This window comes from Hoplias malabaricus, chromosome 1 (assembly GCF_029633855.1).
Source record: "Hoplias malabaricus isolate fHopMal1 chromosome 1, fHopMal1.hap1, whole genome shotgun sequence".
Taxonomy (NCBI): Eukaryota; Metazoa; Chordata; class Actinopteri; order Characiformes; family Erythrinidae; genus Hoplias; species Hoplias malabaricus.
The window spans coordinates 64,247,063-64,264,608 of record NC_089800.1 but is presented as its reverse complement, the minus strand read 5'-3'; the positions used below and the strand labels follow the sequence as shown (position 1 = coordinate 64,264,608).

Below are 17,546 nucleotides of genomic sequence, written 5' to 3'. Positions count from 1 at the left end.
AGAAAAACCACTGAAAAACATCTAATAATAAGAAAAAATATCTTAGAACCTTCACAAAATGTGAAATATAGATATTCTCTGGATTTACAATGATTTCATTTGTTTAGACATTGGACTAGTTAGACAATGACTCTCACTCTGATGGTTATTAACAAAACTATTATCTACCTAAACAGGAGTTACTTCAATTGATTTGCTATTTTACTGTATGTAACAGAAGCTAGGAGCCACTTCAATCCACTGAAGATAATCCATGAAAGCAGAGATTTATAGCGGCTTTCTACCTCACTGAAGTGTGTGGACTATACAGAGAGTTATGGTTTCTGTAGCCCTTCCTTTTTTGATGCACTTCTGATATTGATTTTCCTCTACACTCGTAACACAAGAAGAACTCCCTCTTGATATAAGTACAGTGCTGTGTCTTGCAGTAATTTATTTCATAAAATAAGGTTATAAATTTACTTTATTTATTCAGATTTATTTTGATTATGAAGAACCATTAAATCAATAAAACGGCTTCTGAACAGCTTCTGATCTTCTGGAAAGGCTTTAGATTATTTGTAGTAACACTACTGTGAGGATTCAATTGCAGTCAAAAAAACAACAGTGAGGTCAGCAACTGAAGTTGGATGATTAGTTGTGAAAGACCAACTCATCCCCAACTCATTGCAAAAATTTTAACACTTCAGCGAATTCAAATCTGCTCTGCAACTCAAAGCATCTATATTCCAATGGAAGACACTTGGTATTGGGCTGGGTGAACATCAGAGCTATTCACCATTGATGGATTGTTTGGTTCATTTCTTTTTGGATTGTTAGTTCTCAAAACAATACACATTACCTGCCAACTGTCAGGAATAAGAATATTTAACCAGATGAAATCATTTGAAACAAGCAAAGATGTCTATAAATAAACTGAATATTCTAGTAATGTTAATAATCTCAGAATGAGAAATAATAGGCTAATGTTAAAAATTTTAATTTTACACAAGATATGATGTAAAATGAATTGGCAAAGGCTATTTTACCACATAACCAGTGTTTATTTACAACTAATAAAAAAGAAAGAAAGAAAGAAAGAAAGAAAGAAAGAAAGAAAGAAAGATTTACTACAACAAATGCATTGACATTACATCACAAAGGGTGTCAAAGCTGACCGAGTGATAATTCCTCACAGAGAGAAATATCCAGACACTAGAAGCAGCGGTTAAACTGAGCCATCAGTTTTGGCACTTGTCATATTTCAATCAAGGCTTAAGCCCAGGCTCATACTGCCCTCCAGCTGAATTAATGAATTAGCTATTGATTAAATTCCACTCGAGCAAATCTAGCGTGGCAAATAAATGAAGTGTTTGGGGCATGTGTAGGCCACAAGAGCCGTGTCAGGCCGATCGATCAGTTGTTAGTGTTCGACGGGGAGGGGGAAAGAGAGAGAGAGAGAGAGAGAGAGAGAGAGAGAGAGAGAGAGAGAGAGGCAGGTCACTGTATTTAAAGAAATAAAAAAAAGCTTTGTTTGGGGCAAGATGGTGGTAAAGTGGACAAACGGCAACAACAACAATAACACTTTTATTTCATCTAATTAATTTCCATCTCTGATGTACAGTGTACAGTGTAAATTTGAACTCGTGTTTGAATTACTATGAAACTGCCAATCAGATGCATTTAATCATTAATCAAAAGTACCAGAACACTGTTCTGTATCGTTCTAGCACACTTTAACTCCTTGTCGTAAGTGCTTGTATCTGGTGAAGGTGTTTAAGGAAAGAATGCACAAACAATTTGTCAATGGAACATTAGACCGTCACCAAAACATAATCTTGAAAATGAGGAGGGTGACATTTGTCAAAACATCTTACAAAAGTCTTTCCAGAGTTGGAATAACATAATAAATGGGAAAACACTGGGTTTTAAATGGCAGTGATGAAAGTTAGTGATGTTAAACTCACCTGGAGCTGAGAACCTGTATGTGAGGTGGGGCTATATCAGCAGGTGTGTCTTCCACTGTGGTCACCTTGGTGCTGTTACTTTTCACACATGTGTACACAGTACACACTTCCACCTGAACATAAACACACACACAAACACATCAGAGACATGGCAGTCATGCTGGAGGTTTTAATCACTACATCAGTGGACTGAGAAATGTTCATCAACCACAAATATCCAGTCAGCAGTGTCCAGTGGGTGACGTCCTGTGACCACTCTTGAAGAACTAGTGGACGACTAACACAGACTCTGCAACATCTCTGACTTCACAAGCTGGGGTGCACCGGTGGACATGGTATTTAAAAATGTCAGCAGCACTGCTGTGTCTGATCCACTCGCAACACAACACTGCCACATCAGTGTCACTGAGAATGACTCACCACCCAAAGAACACCTGGCCCGTGGTGCCTTTCTGTGGTCTTGATCACATTAGAACAGGGTTAAATGGGGATAGTAAAATATTCAGAGCAACTGGTGACATACTGACTCTAAACTACGGTTGAGCTACAAAATTCAGAGGCAACAGAAGTATAAGATCATAGAGGTGGTTTTAATTTCATGGCTGATATATAGACACATAATGTGATGTTAATGCATGCTATAGAATTAAGGTTACACTGCTGCACAATACTGTACAGTTCTGTAGTGTATTCTGATAGTACTATTATAAATTACTGTAAATTTTGCAGGTTTGCCTGTGTGGTGTATGATTATCGTTCATTCATTGTCTGTAACTGCTTACATAGATCACCTGGATCATTGGGCACAAGTCAGAAACACACCCTGGAGGAGGCACAGGGTGACACACACTCACTCACACATTCACACCAAGGGACAATTTTGTGTAGCCAATCTACCTACCAACATAGAACGTGGAGTAAACCCATGTGAACATAGGGAGAACACACCAAACTCCATAGACAGTCACCAGGACCCTGGAGCTGTGTGTGAGTGACATTACCTGTTGCTCCACCTCGCTGCCAGGTGTATGGTTTAAAAAGTGTAAATCATAAATATAGTAAATATATGTAATATTTCTCATTCTGAGGTTGTAGAAGAAACATACTTAGATGATACATTGCTTGTTGTGAGTGATTGCCTCCAGTGAAAGTTCCTAATTCCACTGGCAGACTGGTTTATACTTACACATTAATGCTCAAATGTCCTGCCAATGGATGATGATCCTTTTACTAGACACAGTGAACTCAAGTAAAATTAATCTATGAATAAGCTGGACACACAAATTAGTACTCCATCCAGTCAGTGAGCGTCATGTAAGACAGTCCAGCTGAGTGTGTGTGTGTGTGAGTAAGTGATACAGACCTGAATGTCATAAACAGTGAAAGGCAGGAGTTTTCCAAGCTCCACAGATCCAGATGAGTTGTCCACAGAGGAGTAGAGTTGGTCATCCAAATACACAGAATATCGGGTCACGGCACCATTTGGAACTAGAGGTGGAGCCCATAAAACCCGGACAGAGGTGCTGTTCAGGGTCACAACCTCAGGAGGGAACACTCCTTCCGGTTCTGGTCCAAAAAGACATGAGCAAAAATAAAAATGTAAAATAACAGCATCATTATATTTATTTAATCAAATTTATTATTATTTTTTTAAACTAATACATTGTTATTGGTCACCCATTACACACTGCAAAAAACACCCCTTAGCAAGTGAAATTATCTTAAATCTTGTCAATATACCTAATATTTTTTTCATTCCGAGATTACTGTGCAAATATTATATAATAATTCAATATATTTCTTAGATGTTTTAAATTAAATATTAGTAGCTGTGTAGTTTCTCAAGACATACTATCTTAAATTAGCAAAACAGATTGTTTCACCACATAAAATAACTTAAAACAGTCATACTGCCATTTCACAAGTCTGACAAACAACCGTCCCCACAGCTTAGCATTTATTTGGGATCTTTTACATCTCTCTCTCTCTCTCTCTCTCTCTCTCTCTCTCTCTCTCTCTCTCTCTCTAAAGACAAGCAGACGGCAGGCCTCAGAAACACTGAATCTTCTTAAGTGAGATTGCGGCATGCATGTTGTGTATCTCAGCAGTCCTGGGGCTCTGCACACACAAGGCCAAGTGCAGAATATGGGAAGCAAAGGTGAGAAGCGCCATCTCCCTCAGGCCTGCTGCAGAATCTTCATGTCCTTTTTTTATTTCTTTTCTTTTCAGTCTTCATTATGTCAGTGTGATACAGCTACTGGATATAACAGTAATCCAGGGCTTAGAAAACACAACCTTATAATATATGTTTAGCTTTTATGCCTGTGAAAAAATGACTTAGTTTTCCCTTTCTGCCAAATCACAGAATGCTGCAGTAACAGGGCAGTCTCTACTGCTCTGGGAAGGTTTTATCTAAGATGTTGGGACACTGAGGAATTCCTTGCATGCAGCCTTTAAACATAACTGAGGTAAGGTACTGATGTTGGATGATTAGACTGGGATCATAAATCATCTCAAAGGTATTGGATAGAGATCATTCCGGAGCGCACAGTTCCCCTGCTCCACAGAACAATGCTCTCACTGACACATCACCCTAGACATCTTAAACTTATTTTGTTTTTGCCTTTCTATAAAGATTATACATGCTGTCTGTCCACTAAAGATTAATTTACTCCTTATAATGGGTGTCTATAAATGTTTGGATATATAATGTATATTGTGTAGTAACGGCTGTATGTTTCAGGCAAAGAGGCAAAGGAATGCTGGCTGCATCTTTGTGCGTGCGTGTGTGTGTGTGTGTGCCCTCCCAGCAGACAGTTTGTGGGTAAATTGAATCAGTGCTGACGGAGAGCTGTGGGAGTGGAGCACTGCACCGGAGGCAAGAGGGGGTTAACTGGGCCAGTCTGGGGGATTCTCTCTCACTTGCTCTTGCCTGGAGAGACACACCAGCCTACAAACCTCTCTCATTCTACCACATTAGTTTGTCTATAATCATGTGTTTTTGAATCTGTCCCAAAAATGACTTAATATTTCAGTCACATTCAGTGAAATCAATAACTAGCATCCCACTGCAGAACACTGATGATGTAGCTGTGAGTTTTGCTATAGAGACACATCTCAGTATGCAAATTAAGCAGCTGACCCCTGTCCCAGGCCCTGATGTTGCTCTCCTTGTACCACATTCACACTGCAGAATAGCACCACACATGCTTTTAGTTGCCATACTCCACAATGCTTTATGTTAGTAGATTTTCAATACATTCATGTAGAAAAAATAGTGAAATGCTTCACTAAAAATCCAGGTGTTATCAGGCAAGCAAACTTTGTGTAAAAAAAAAATAAAAAAAATCTTTGTTAAAAGATACAAAGAGAGTATCAGTGATGGGAGAGAGATCAAATATCCAAGCAGAGGCTTTCACCGAGCTGCAAAGTTTGACATGAGAATAAAACCAACATTGTCTGTACATGCGGTCACCCGATCTCTCCCAAAATTAGACAGTTTGATTTTTTTCCAACTCTAGTAGCCTTACAAACTCTTTGGCCATTTATTCAGTGTTAACAGGCCCAAATATCAGAAAAATCCAATGCCAAGGCAAGTTCTGGATAGACTGGGTGCCAGTCTAACAGACCGTAGAGCATCAAAAAAGAAGATTGAATTCGATCCACAGTGTCTTTATTTTCTGCTCTTCAATGGGAGATGTTTAGAGAGTTCACATTAATTAATATGTAATTCTGTGTGTCCTGTGGGAGGGTTCAAAGTAATGGGAGGGTAACAGCAAAATAATGAGTGTGTATTATGCAAATAGATTCATTTGCCAGTCTAATGTGCTTTTCAATGGCTGTAGGTAATCATTAAGAGTGGTTAAAGTGTGATTTATTCATACGAGTTTAAAAGCATAAAAGGCATATGGCTTGTGGGCACCAAAACACATCAAGAAATGCTATGGAGTGAATTCTGTGTCAAAAGTCCTACAATGCAAAGCAAAATTGAATCCAGAGCAGAAAGTTTATGTTGTGGATGCAAAAAAAAAATATATATATATATATATATTTTAAGATACTTGGTTACCTTATTAATCTTTGCAGTTATTTGATATATATTTTTTTATTTGTCAGTCCTTGCTGTCAGCTGGGGTGGGTGTAGCTTGGTCTAAGGGGAGGTTTCAGAGCACCTGCCAGTCCAGAATTAGTGACCAATGGAGATTCAAGGTGAGAAATTTTCAAAAAAAACAAAAAAAAAAAACAAGCAGAAGCAAAGAGAGATTCCAGAAGCAAAAGACCTTATCAATCAAATCATTAAAAACTATGAAAGCAAAGACTGGCAAAATGCAAACAAAAATAAATATCAAATAATTAGGATTCAGGTAACTTTTAAAAATTTACTTTTGATACATTTTCTTCTGTTTTGTATTATTCAACATATGCTTTTTATGGCTGACTGTAAAAATGTTGATTTTAGATTTATTTTTGTTTGTGTAGAACTTTTGACACAAAATTCACATAAAATGTTCCTTTCTTGTAAAGAAAAATTCTTCATACAAAAACTTAATTTTTTAATTATAAGGAAATATGCTTAGGTTACTACAAAAGCTCTGAAAAAATCCTCTGACATTTGTCCAAGAATATATGGCATTTCAGAAAATAAACAGATTAAACTGGAGTTGTTTACTTCTCAATCTTACCCTTCTGTGAAGGATTTTCCCTAGACTTTAATATACTGAATATTTGATGTCTTTTAGCCACATAGACAACACTGAGGTCAGCTACTAATGCTGAATATTTAGGTTTGGATCACAATCACCACTTCAACTCCAACATGTCAAAGGTTCTGATGCCAAAGAACACCTATTTATTTGTTTGTTTGTGTGTCTGTATTTTGAGATGGAATGCTTAAATAAACGAAAATACAAAAAATGGTAATAAATAACTATATATATATATATATATATATATATATATATTTTTTTTAAGACTGTAGGCTTTTTTTTACATAGGCTGTAGGTGACAATATTTAAGGAATTCTCACTAGAGAGTTTAAGTGAAATAAACATGAGGATTTATATTAACATAATATCAGTAAAGAACAGGGTCATCATTCTAATTATAAACCGGGCTTATCACAGAGAAGTGCTTTAGAGCAGGAGAAGAAATAAGCTCCATTTTCAAACAGATAATATAACCTCCTCTTCACTTCACTTCCGCCCAAGTACCATCAATGTAAGACTACACACACACACTCTCACTATCTTCATCCCACTCCTTAATTACCACTCTCTTAACATATACATTACCCACCACCTTAATACGATCTGTAAGTTCAGCTGCAGTGGTTAAAGCTGCCCTTTAAGCTGTAAAATAATGAAATCACCCACAAAAGCGCTTAGCTAAACGGCCCGTAACTTTTATTTGGGAGGTAATGATTTTCTAATGTTTTTAATGTGCTTTTTATTATGTGGATAGGATTAGGTGAGGGAGGGGGGAAAAAGTTGGATTTTCTTCTTTCTTTTCAATTTCCTTTTCTTTTTTCTAGCTGAAACCTAAAGGAATTGTCACCCTAAAGCACACCAACAGGATTAAAACAGGGGACTTGAGCTTATAAAGATGCGCCAAATCATTAAGGCCACCTGACTAATACGTTGGAGGGAGGGAGACAAAGAACTAGTGGGAATGTGAGATAAAGTGTGTGAATTTGAGGAGAGGGGGCAGGGTACAGAGAGATGAGGAGAAGGGGGAGGGGAGGGGAGAGGAGTGAGAGAAGAAATGTAGGGGACAGGGGGAGAGAGAGAGAGAGAGAGAGAGAGAGAGAGAATGTTGGGACATTGAAAGAGAGAGAGAAAAATAGAGGAAGAGAGGGAGGGGAGAAAATCTGATACCTACGCTATCAGTGCATCAAGGAAAGAGGGACAACTTAATGACTATTGATCACAGAGCAGAGGTCAGGATATCAAAAAATTTTTGGGAAAAACGCAAATTTCCCCATCTGCCTCCATGGTGTGTGGAAAGTAAATATTTGATCAATCCATCCCTCTCCCTCTGGGCTTTATCTCGGTGAACAGGGCCAGGTGAAGTGATGTGAGGACAGCAAACTGATGGAAATCACATGAGAAACGTTTAAACTACTGACAGCAGAGCCATAATTAACCAATACAATCTACAACCCAACTGCCTTCAACTTGTGCCTCAGAAAGTAGATAAATGCACTGTCACTTTTATATACTCTGTCTGTGTTAGAACCCTCCAACTGAAATATTTTTACACAATTTCATCCTCTCTAATTTACTCTATGAGTAGATGACTGTTAGGAGACCCAGTTTTCTGTAAATTGCCATTATGAGGGGCAATTTAAATGTGAAAATTGGTCTCTGATTTTTGCAGTGTTGTAGGAAACAACAAATATATAATTTCATGCTCTCACTTATGCATATTTGACACATTGCACATGACTAAGGTAACCATGTTTAATGCCAAGCATGCACCAGAGGGACATAAAGCCTCTCTGTGATGAGCTACGGAGAAGTAAATCTGTGTCTTCTGGACTGATTCATGGACCAATCCATTCAGTACTCCTGGGGTGGTTTGAGAACTAGTCACGCAACATCAGTTCCTGACCTCACTGATGCTCATATGCATGGCTGAAAGCCATTAAATCCTTACAGAAATGTTTCATCTAGTGTATAGACTTCCCAGAAGAGTAAAGAGACAAATCCTCAATTAGTACCCTTAATTTCAGAAGAAACACAGGTGTGAGCAGTTGTGTTTTGGCCTTATGGTCTATAATATCAAATATTGCATTATAATGACTGTTGACTCACCCCCATCCGTTGTGGTGTAGGTAAGCACTGGGCTGCTGATATTGTGAGCTCCGTTAGACACAGTGAGACAGAGACTATACTCAGTGTTGGGCTGGAGGTCAGAAATCACCACAGAGGTCATAGAGGGGTCAAGATTCAGAGTCTGTGTTCCCTGAGAGGAATTAACTGTAAGAAAATACAGCTCCACTTTCCCCTGCAGGTCCTGCAGAGCTGAGAATGCGAGGACGAAAGGGAAGGAGGAAGGGGAGAGAGAAGAAGAAAGAGAGAGCGAGGAATCAAACGTCAAAATTGCAATTTGAAAGAGTGCTATTTTCAAACCACAAAAGCTATGTTTTTTAATTCTAGAGTTTATTATTAAAAGCATTGCCTTGACATTTGTGAATAACAAGCTAAATGCAGTCATTCTGCAATAACTACAGGAATAACATGCTGAATGTATTTTTTTTTCTGTGTTCTACAGTTTCACATTATTTGATATTCAATTGAATGTGTTTGAATGAATAACTGATTATAAATGTAGGTTTGTAGTGTAAATGTACAATTTCTGTAATACTTTAGTTTTACACACAAAAGACATTTAAGTGCTTTACAACATAATAGTGAAAATAGAAAAAAAAACAAACACAAATGTATGATACAGGGGTGGGGAACTTTTAGTAAACTTTTGTGTGTGGATTGAGTGTTCTGAGTGTTCTGAGCAGTGTGGATTGTAAAGCGTCCGTGGCTATCTAGAAAGGCGCTATATAAGTGTAACACTAGATAGATAGATAAAAACCACTTTATAAAAATGTTAATAAATAAATATAAAATGTAACAGTCCCCATCAGAAAAACAGCAACCAAATGTGGAGAATAAAACCAAGCTCCAACTCGACCCTTGCATATTGAGGGAAAAAAAAGAACTTAAATCATGTGTTGATTACAGTACAAGTAGAAGGTCTTAAATTAAACCTATTTTTTTAAATTTGAACAAAATGTTAATGACACAGATATGTCCCCACCTCCATATAAAAACAATGAAGCTTTTTACAATCTTCCAATACGATGAGTAAACTGGTGTGTGCAGCTTACTGGGTGTGGTCCAGTTAACCATGATCGCGGTGTGATTTAGGACGAGGCCTGAGACGTCAGGGGGAGAGAGAGGGTGTCCAGCTAGAGTGACCCCTGAGATCACCCCTCCGGAGGAGTAACCTACATCATTGTGTACTAGCAGCTTGTATTCATACCATGTGTACCTGAACAATACAAAAATAACAACTTTAACAAGACATCTTAGTCATAACAACGCTACAAATCACTGGATGACACAATGAATGTTAGAGGATTATGATATGATTAATATGTGAAGATGTATTTTGCATAAAAATGTAATTTGCTTGTTCTAGTTTTCACTCATTAGGAAATAATCCTGCAGAAACATGCAAAGTTATAGCTTTTGGTTCCCAAACAGCAGAAGCTTAAAAGTGGAGGGGGGTCATTGATTGTGCACCAACACACACACACACACACACACACACACACACACACACACACACACACACGACGAGTGCCAGCAAAAGATTAGAGCATTTAATTCTTTGGGATATTTGCTTAATGTATCTTTGAGCAGCATTAAAAAGATGGCATCGGTGCACAAACCCAGTTTTGTACACACCGCCACCGTTTGCATTAAAGCTAATTTCGGTAATCTCACCTGCTAAGGCCTTTATCTTCGTGGAACAATTTGTCTCCTGCGTAAACATGGCGCCAGCGATTGAAATCTTCCGGGGGACTCGAGGCCAGGGGCTGCTGGGTTTTCCGTCTCAGCAGCTCGTACCTGAGGGCAGCGGAAACCAGCCGATAAATCTCCAAAATCCTCCCATTGCTTCATGTTTTAAAGCTGTGTTTTTCCCACTCTCTCTCTCTCTCTCGCTGTCCCAACACTAATGGTAATTCTGCTCATAATCACAAGAGCTAGGCTTAAAGTCCCCTTCATAAGCCTAGTTCAACAAACAAAACATCGGCGGAAAAATGGGAGAGTCATGAATATTAATCATCAGAGCTTTACTTACCTCCTAATCAGCTCAAAAACAGACTGAAAAAAAGTCAGGATGCAAAGCAGATGGTTTGTAAATCATATGTAATTCATATGCAAGTCATATACAAGGGGATTACACAAAGTTTGGGCAATGTCACTCTTTATTCTTGCTGCAAAATCAGTTATATTATATAGTTAACGTAAAAGGCTCATGTCCAGAGTTGGGTACTAACTAGTCACATCTATTTAAATACATGCACTCAACTAAACACTTCTTTTGAATTAGGTTAGTGAGAAAAGGAATCTTTCTTTTTCATCTTTAATTCTCGATACCTTTTTTTTGTTTCAAGTGTTATTGTACATACTGAAAAAGTCCATCCAGCTCATACATGAAAACAAAGATGCAAAAAATAAAACCACAGTCATGAATACATCTCCACAGGACCACCCATTCAGCCTAGTGATGTTTTGCTGTTGTCCATCCTCAGGCCAGATCTAAAGTTATATATGTCAGGTTTAAAATTCATTCATTCATTCATTCATTCAGGGTCACGGGGGGTCCAGAGCCTACCTGGAATCATTGGGCGCAAGACGGGAATACACCCTGGAGGGGGCACCAGTCCTTCACAGGGCAACACAGATACACACACATTCACTCACACCTACGGACACTTTTTTGAGTTGCCAATCCACCTACCAACGTGTGTTTTTGGACTGTGGGAGGAAACCGGAGCACCCGGAGGAAACCCACGCGGACACGAACCCACAACCTCCAGGCCCCTGGAGCTGTGTGACTGCGACACTACCTGCTGTGCCACCGTGCCGCCCTTAGGTTTAAAATTATAAATATAAAAACATCTTAAATCCATAAAATACAGATTGAAAATGTCCACGTAAAAAATTTTAATTGGTACATGAATTCATATAAACCTTAGAGTAGGGACAATCATTTATTTTATTCGTATTATTTTTGTGTGGGGGGGGGGCATATTATAAATACAAATAACTCCGTTGCAAACACTGCATGCTACATTTTGTTATGAATTTAGTTAATTAAGGAACAGAGTTTGTAACATACCTGATATTAGGTCCGTTTGGTCTAGATGGTGGTTGCCATGACACCGCAAGGAACGACTCGCTGATGGCGACCACAGAGATAGGTGCCAGGCCCTGTGGGACTGTGGGTAAAGTGGTGACGGGTGTGGCTGGGCTCTCGGTGCAGCCCCCAGTGTAAGCCCCACCTCGAGAGCAAACCAGGATGGAGACAGTATAGTTGGTGAAGGGCTCCAAGCTGGTGACGGTACGGTTAAGTTTGAGAGAGTCGGGGTGGGAGAGACGAGGGTTTGGCATTCGGATCTCATAATGGTCAATTTCTCCATTAGCTATAAGTGGAGGTGACCATGTGACCTATAACAGAACATTGAAGCAAGCAGCAAGCATTATTATGGTTATTCACTATGTTTACCTATTCTGTGAACTGTACATTTTTTCTGTATGAGTTCTGTAATGAATCACTTAATGCTCCTAACAGGCAGTTCTGCAAATAGAGGCAGCTAGTACTAAACTTCTAAAAACCCCAGCATTGTACTGTGTTCAATTGAGTGATGGCGCTCCATGCAGTATTTCTGGGATGATTTATGATATAACTACTGAACTCACTAGCCTTTAAGTGACTGAATGCCAAAGTTTACATTTTTTTTGTCATATGCATTAACTATAGATGATCAGAGTCCTGTCCTGTGAGCTCTTTGCCTTGAGCCTTGTTTAGCTGAGCAGGGCCGGGTTCCAGCCCTCTCTCCCTCTCTCTCTCTGAGGCTTTTAGATCAATGAGCTCCTGGAAAGGATGGCGAGAGAGCAATGGAGTGAAGACACCCTGACTTTGACCCAGGAACAGAATATTCCTTTCATTACATTTAAAACAGGGCTAAGCCTGTGGTGTGTGATAATGAAATCCTAATGGAATTGCATGGGAAACAAAGGCAAGGGAGGTCCGTCAGCATTTTGGGGAAGCAATAAACATATTGAACATGTCTGATGACAGGAAGCAGAGCAGGTTTAGATATTATCTTAGAATATGAATCTATATCCCAGTTTATATACATCACAAACTATTTACTTGCATTTGCATTTATGGTACATATATTTTCCTTCTTTTATGCTGCAACAAAAAGTCAATTTACTAAAATGTATTATTATTATTATTATTATTATTATTATTATTAGAAGCAAGAGTAGAGCTTAATTTTCTCCTCCTCCTAAAAAGATTAAATAATTATTTATTTATTTAAATATGATGGGGACAGAGCGCAAAAACAATGACACATGAACGGCTAGGGTTTGAAATCGCCCTTTTAAACAAGAAAGAACACTAAAATCGGAATAATATTACTTTAGTCTCGACTTGTGCTAAGGCGATAATGCAATGTGCTAATAAATCCTCCTAGCACTGCGAACAAAGCACAGATATTTCACTGATTTGTAATTTAAGAGCAAATAAGCCATGTCGAGAAAAGATGCCGGGACTCAGAACATAATTAAATAATCAGGATTTGTTCAAACAGACGAAAGCGCTAAGACTACGATGACAGCAAAACAAATCGGCGGGAACAAATACACTCCAGCGTATGCTAATGAGGACAACTGTTTTGGGCTTTTTACACGTGTAAGAACTCTCATCCAGTTACACGCAGGAACGTAGCAGCACCCAAATTAATGAAATAATAATAGCATTAAAATAAACTAAACCCAGGGTTAGGGGAAATGAATAATTCAAGCACATTTATGCAAATGCTGCCTTTTTTGTTTGAAGTGGTAAGCATTTCTCATTCGGGATTCCTGGCAGAGAGAGAGAGAGAAAGAGAAAGAGAGAAAGAGAGAGAGAGAGAGAGAGAGAGAGAGAGAGAGAGAGAGAGAGAGAGTCTGTGTGGGTGGATTTGTACACTAAGCTGAAAAGCTTGTTTGGTTGCATTAAAGTCCCTTGAATCGAGTTTGTAAGGAGTCGAAAAAATAAAAAGGCAAATCTACCTTATGCTCTAGAGCTTTACAATTTTTTTTTTAATTACAGTACAAGAAAGGTTCACATGGCTTATATCACCTTGGCCAAATTTTTGTGGACACTTGCTCATTTAATGTTTCTCCTTGCTGTAGTTAGTCTTATCTCTTTAGGGAAGGCTTTAGACGTTAAAACTTTGCTGTGAAGGATTGATGAATGCCTTGAAACATTACTGAGGTCAGGTACTGAAAGTGGATAAGTATTTTGGTAACCCAACTCATTACATGCTTGGCATTATAAACATAGCTGCAGGGGAACAACACCATGGAGCTGGTTAAATCAGGGACTACCAAGGAATTTGAGGCTTTGTCTCGCATAAAACACACTTTATGCTACAAATGTAGAAAAATAGCATAACATTACTTCCATTTGCTGCTGTTTGGTTATAAAACATGAATGAACACTTCTGTGAGTAGTTACATGTAATATATATATTTTGAGTAAGGTGGCGAACCAAGGGCATATCACTTGGAGCTCTGTCGTAATTGGTTGATGCAAAAGGAGAATTAATATACCCACCACAAAACCTCATAGTGGAGAGAGTGAACGTGTCAGTGAAATAATGATGGGTTCTGCATCATTCTGCAGGTTTGGGATTAAGGTGAGAGAGAGTACATCCCCTCACACACCTCATTTGTGCCTCATTTGCACCTCACTGGTGAACAGTGTGCAGAAAAACACCAATATACACTTTAGACAAGAGGGAGGGGACAGAGTTAGGGGTCACTGTACCCTTTTGTCTTTCTATTCTCTCTCTACACCATGCATAAAGTGTCCTAAAAGTCCGGCATGTTCATTACATCTACAGGAGATCATCTCATGAATGTCCTGAGTTAAATAAATATGTGGGGAATATAGGGAATTCAGATATTTTAAGGACATAGGCTGTACAGCCTCTACAGAAAAGCCTGAAATTAAATGGGTTGCCCTGGAGCAGATGCACATGAGACTAAGTCACTATAGTCAAAGCCAAGCATGGGCAACAGGGGTATAAATCCCTCAAGACTCTGTCTCTCTGTTTTATGGTGTATAAGAGCTACAACTAATATTTTAGAACTGATCTGTTATCTAGAACTAATTATACATCATGAGTATGCGGCCATTTTAATGTCATCAACTGCTCACAGCAATGTTCCAGTATGTCGTAAAGTCTTGTGATTTATCTTCTAACCAATTTTATATTTGCATTAAATATTCATATTTTGTACCTGAACTGATTCTGGCCCCAACACTTTCACATCAGGGGGCTGGAGTCCAGCAGGTCTCGAGGGTCTGGTGGTTACCTTCTCCCACTGGCTGCTGTTAGAACCTCCTTTGGTTGTAGCTACCACCCTGTACTCATAACTTCTCCACGGACTGAGATCTGTTGAGCTGTCCAGAAAAGTGAGAGTTTGATTGGTAAGCACAGTAGCTACTGTGGCGATCTGTTGGGTTCCAGCTGCCCTTCTTTCCAAAGTGTAGCTCTCTATGAGGCCATTTGGCTTTAGTGGTGGATCCCAGGTCAGAACCACGGATGTGGGGGTGTCAGAGAATAGTCTGGGTGCCGGAACATGCTCTGGAGCAGCCGCAGGGGTGAGAAAAATGTGTGAATCTGGAGATAAAGTGCAGCCAGCTTCTGTACAGGCCTCCACCTGAATGGAGTAGCTCTGGAAAGGCTCAAGACCCAACAGAGTAAGGTTAGTGGTGTCTCCAGAGACTGTGGAGATCAGATGCCCATTCTGGTAGATATTAAAGTGGGTGAGAATGCCATTCTGATTTGAAGGAGGAGACCAAAGCACCGTGGCGTTCCTGGGGTGGATGTCAAACAGCACTGGAGGGTCAATAGGACCAGGGCCTGAATGACAGAAGAGAAACAACAAGGGTTGCGGTTAAATAGTACGGTCCCTTTTGAAAAAGTTGTCCCTTTCTGAAACTGAGATAAAGTAGTTACAGTCTAACGTAATAGAATTATTGTGCATATTTCAGCTCTAACTGCTTTTAACTAAGGTAATACTAAAATTAGAGGGCAATATATTTAGAGCCTGACAGATAGAGGAGACAAAGAGTTATGCCTAGTAATAGGATTAGCTGTCATCTAGAGCTGAACGAATGAGAAAATAAAGGATAAATTAAAGTCCTGGTAGTTTTAAGAAGATCATCACTGCATGCACAATTTGCTAGTTGTGTTAACTAATAGCATTCCACCATTAAACAACAAAAAAGGCTGTTTTCAATATAAAGTCCATTGATCTGTGAGTAAATGCAACAGGTGCTTTAAAACATTTTGGATAAGTGAGATACGGTGGTATCATATATGCTAAAACTGATAAACTGCACCACATATCTTAAATCTGGTGGATCTCACTAATGTTTCTGTGGCTGCAATCAAATCCTCACATAATCCACAGCATCTAGTGTTACTGCAAGAGGAACAAACACTCTTAATACATTCCAGAAGAAATGTTGGACATACTATTTATTGGGTGATATAAATAAAGCCATAGAAAGAACATTACTAATATATCGATCATGCTCCATTTCTCCATAATCCACAGAGAGGCATTTCTTTCACATCCAGCTCTGCTCTGACGGCTCAGCATTGAGTCTGACATCACAAGGACAAACGGTGATTGGAGCATCCCTGTTCCATGGATTAAAATGGAGAGAAGGCAATGTGCAAATCAGCTCATTTACCCGGAGGATGGGCCCACTGCCGGCAAATATCAAATTATATTTATGGATTTATTCAGTGTAGGTTATGTGGCGACAGATATCAACCACTGTGAGGACCGGGCAGCCAAGAGATTGCAGAGAATTGGAGGAAATCACTTAAGTCTCCTGACTGGTCATTTTCCCTGAGTGCTTACAACAACAGCCAGGACATGCCAAAAAAATCCTTCATGGATCTCCAGGCCCCGACAGCTCGGGTCATTTTCATAATTACACACTACACACAAGCCAACACGCGTATACACACGCACAGGGAAGCACATGCTTGTACACTCTCCTTTCTTGTCAGACACACTACTGAAGATTAGTTGTACAGTACCATCCAACACGAATACCTCCCTTTTTTATTTCACTGGATATCTAGTCAAAACCTTTAAGTAAATTATTCTTTTATTTATATTATTTAGCCAGAACATCAGATATTTCATTATTCACTGTGTGCACTTTGTCTTTATTCCAGCTTTCACCCTTTTCAGGAAACAGTTTCCCAAACAAACGTATCAGAAGTACAGGCCCCCTGCCATCAAACATCAAATTATATCTGTGGATACATTCAGCGGAGGTTAGGTGGAGCACAAGTGGAGAAAATTTGGATTGTTATTGTTGATGTTTAACTTAAAAAAAAACATAACAAACATAATAAGATCATGACAATTTCACAAAATATTTTACTTTTCCTTATTCCTGAGGTTTTATCAGTTACAATATTCAAGCTAGTAGGCATTGTCAAAAAATGTGAAAATGTATATTTTGCGCCTTTTTAAAAAGATGAATCTTTTAAAAGCAGTTGGTTTATCTTATTCTATTAATTTTTTGATGCCACAGCAGGTCTTGTGCAGTTGTTACTAGTCCCCCTAATACCGCAAAAATGTCAAATTCCCTTTTTGAAAACTACATGATGAAATTCATTACTTTTAAGTGTCCATAATGACTTTGTTAAGAAAGTTTTTTTTTTCTTTCTCATGTTATGTTACAGTTTTGGAGACACAACTTTGTAGTCAGATCAAACAA

General features: G+C 38.8%; 1 protein-coding gene across 1 annotated transcript in view; it reads right to left on the bottom strand.

The window, feature by feature from the left end:
• The window catches only part of ush2a (Usher syndrome 2A (autosomal recessive, mild)), a 248,165-nt gene that overhangs the window by 83,642 nt on the left and 146,977 nt on the right, over positions 1 to 17,546 (bottom strand). The window contains exons 43-49 of the mRNA XM_066670600.1: positions 15,035 to 15,660; positions 11,853 to 12,181; positions 10,451 to 10,573; positions 9,829 to 9,992; positions 8,759 to 8,968; positions 3,310 to 3,512; positions 1,947 to 2,059 (exon numbers count right to left, since the gene is read on the bottom strand). Of these exons, the coding sequence (XP_066526697.1) occupies positions 1,947 to 2,059; positions 3,310 to 3,512; positions 8,759 to 8,968; positions 9,829 to 9,992; positions 10,451 to 10,573; positions 11,853 to 12,181; positions 15,035 to 15,660 (1,768 nt within the window). The remainder of the gene's footprint in view (positions 1 to 1,946; positions 2,060 to 3,309; positions 3,513 to 8,758; positions 8,969 to 9,828; positions 9,993 to 10,450; positions 10,574 to 11,852; positions 12,182 to 15,034; positions 15,661 to 17,546) is intronic.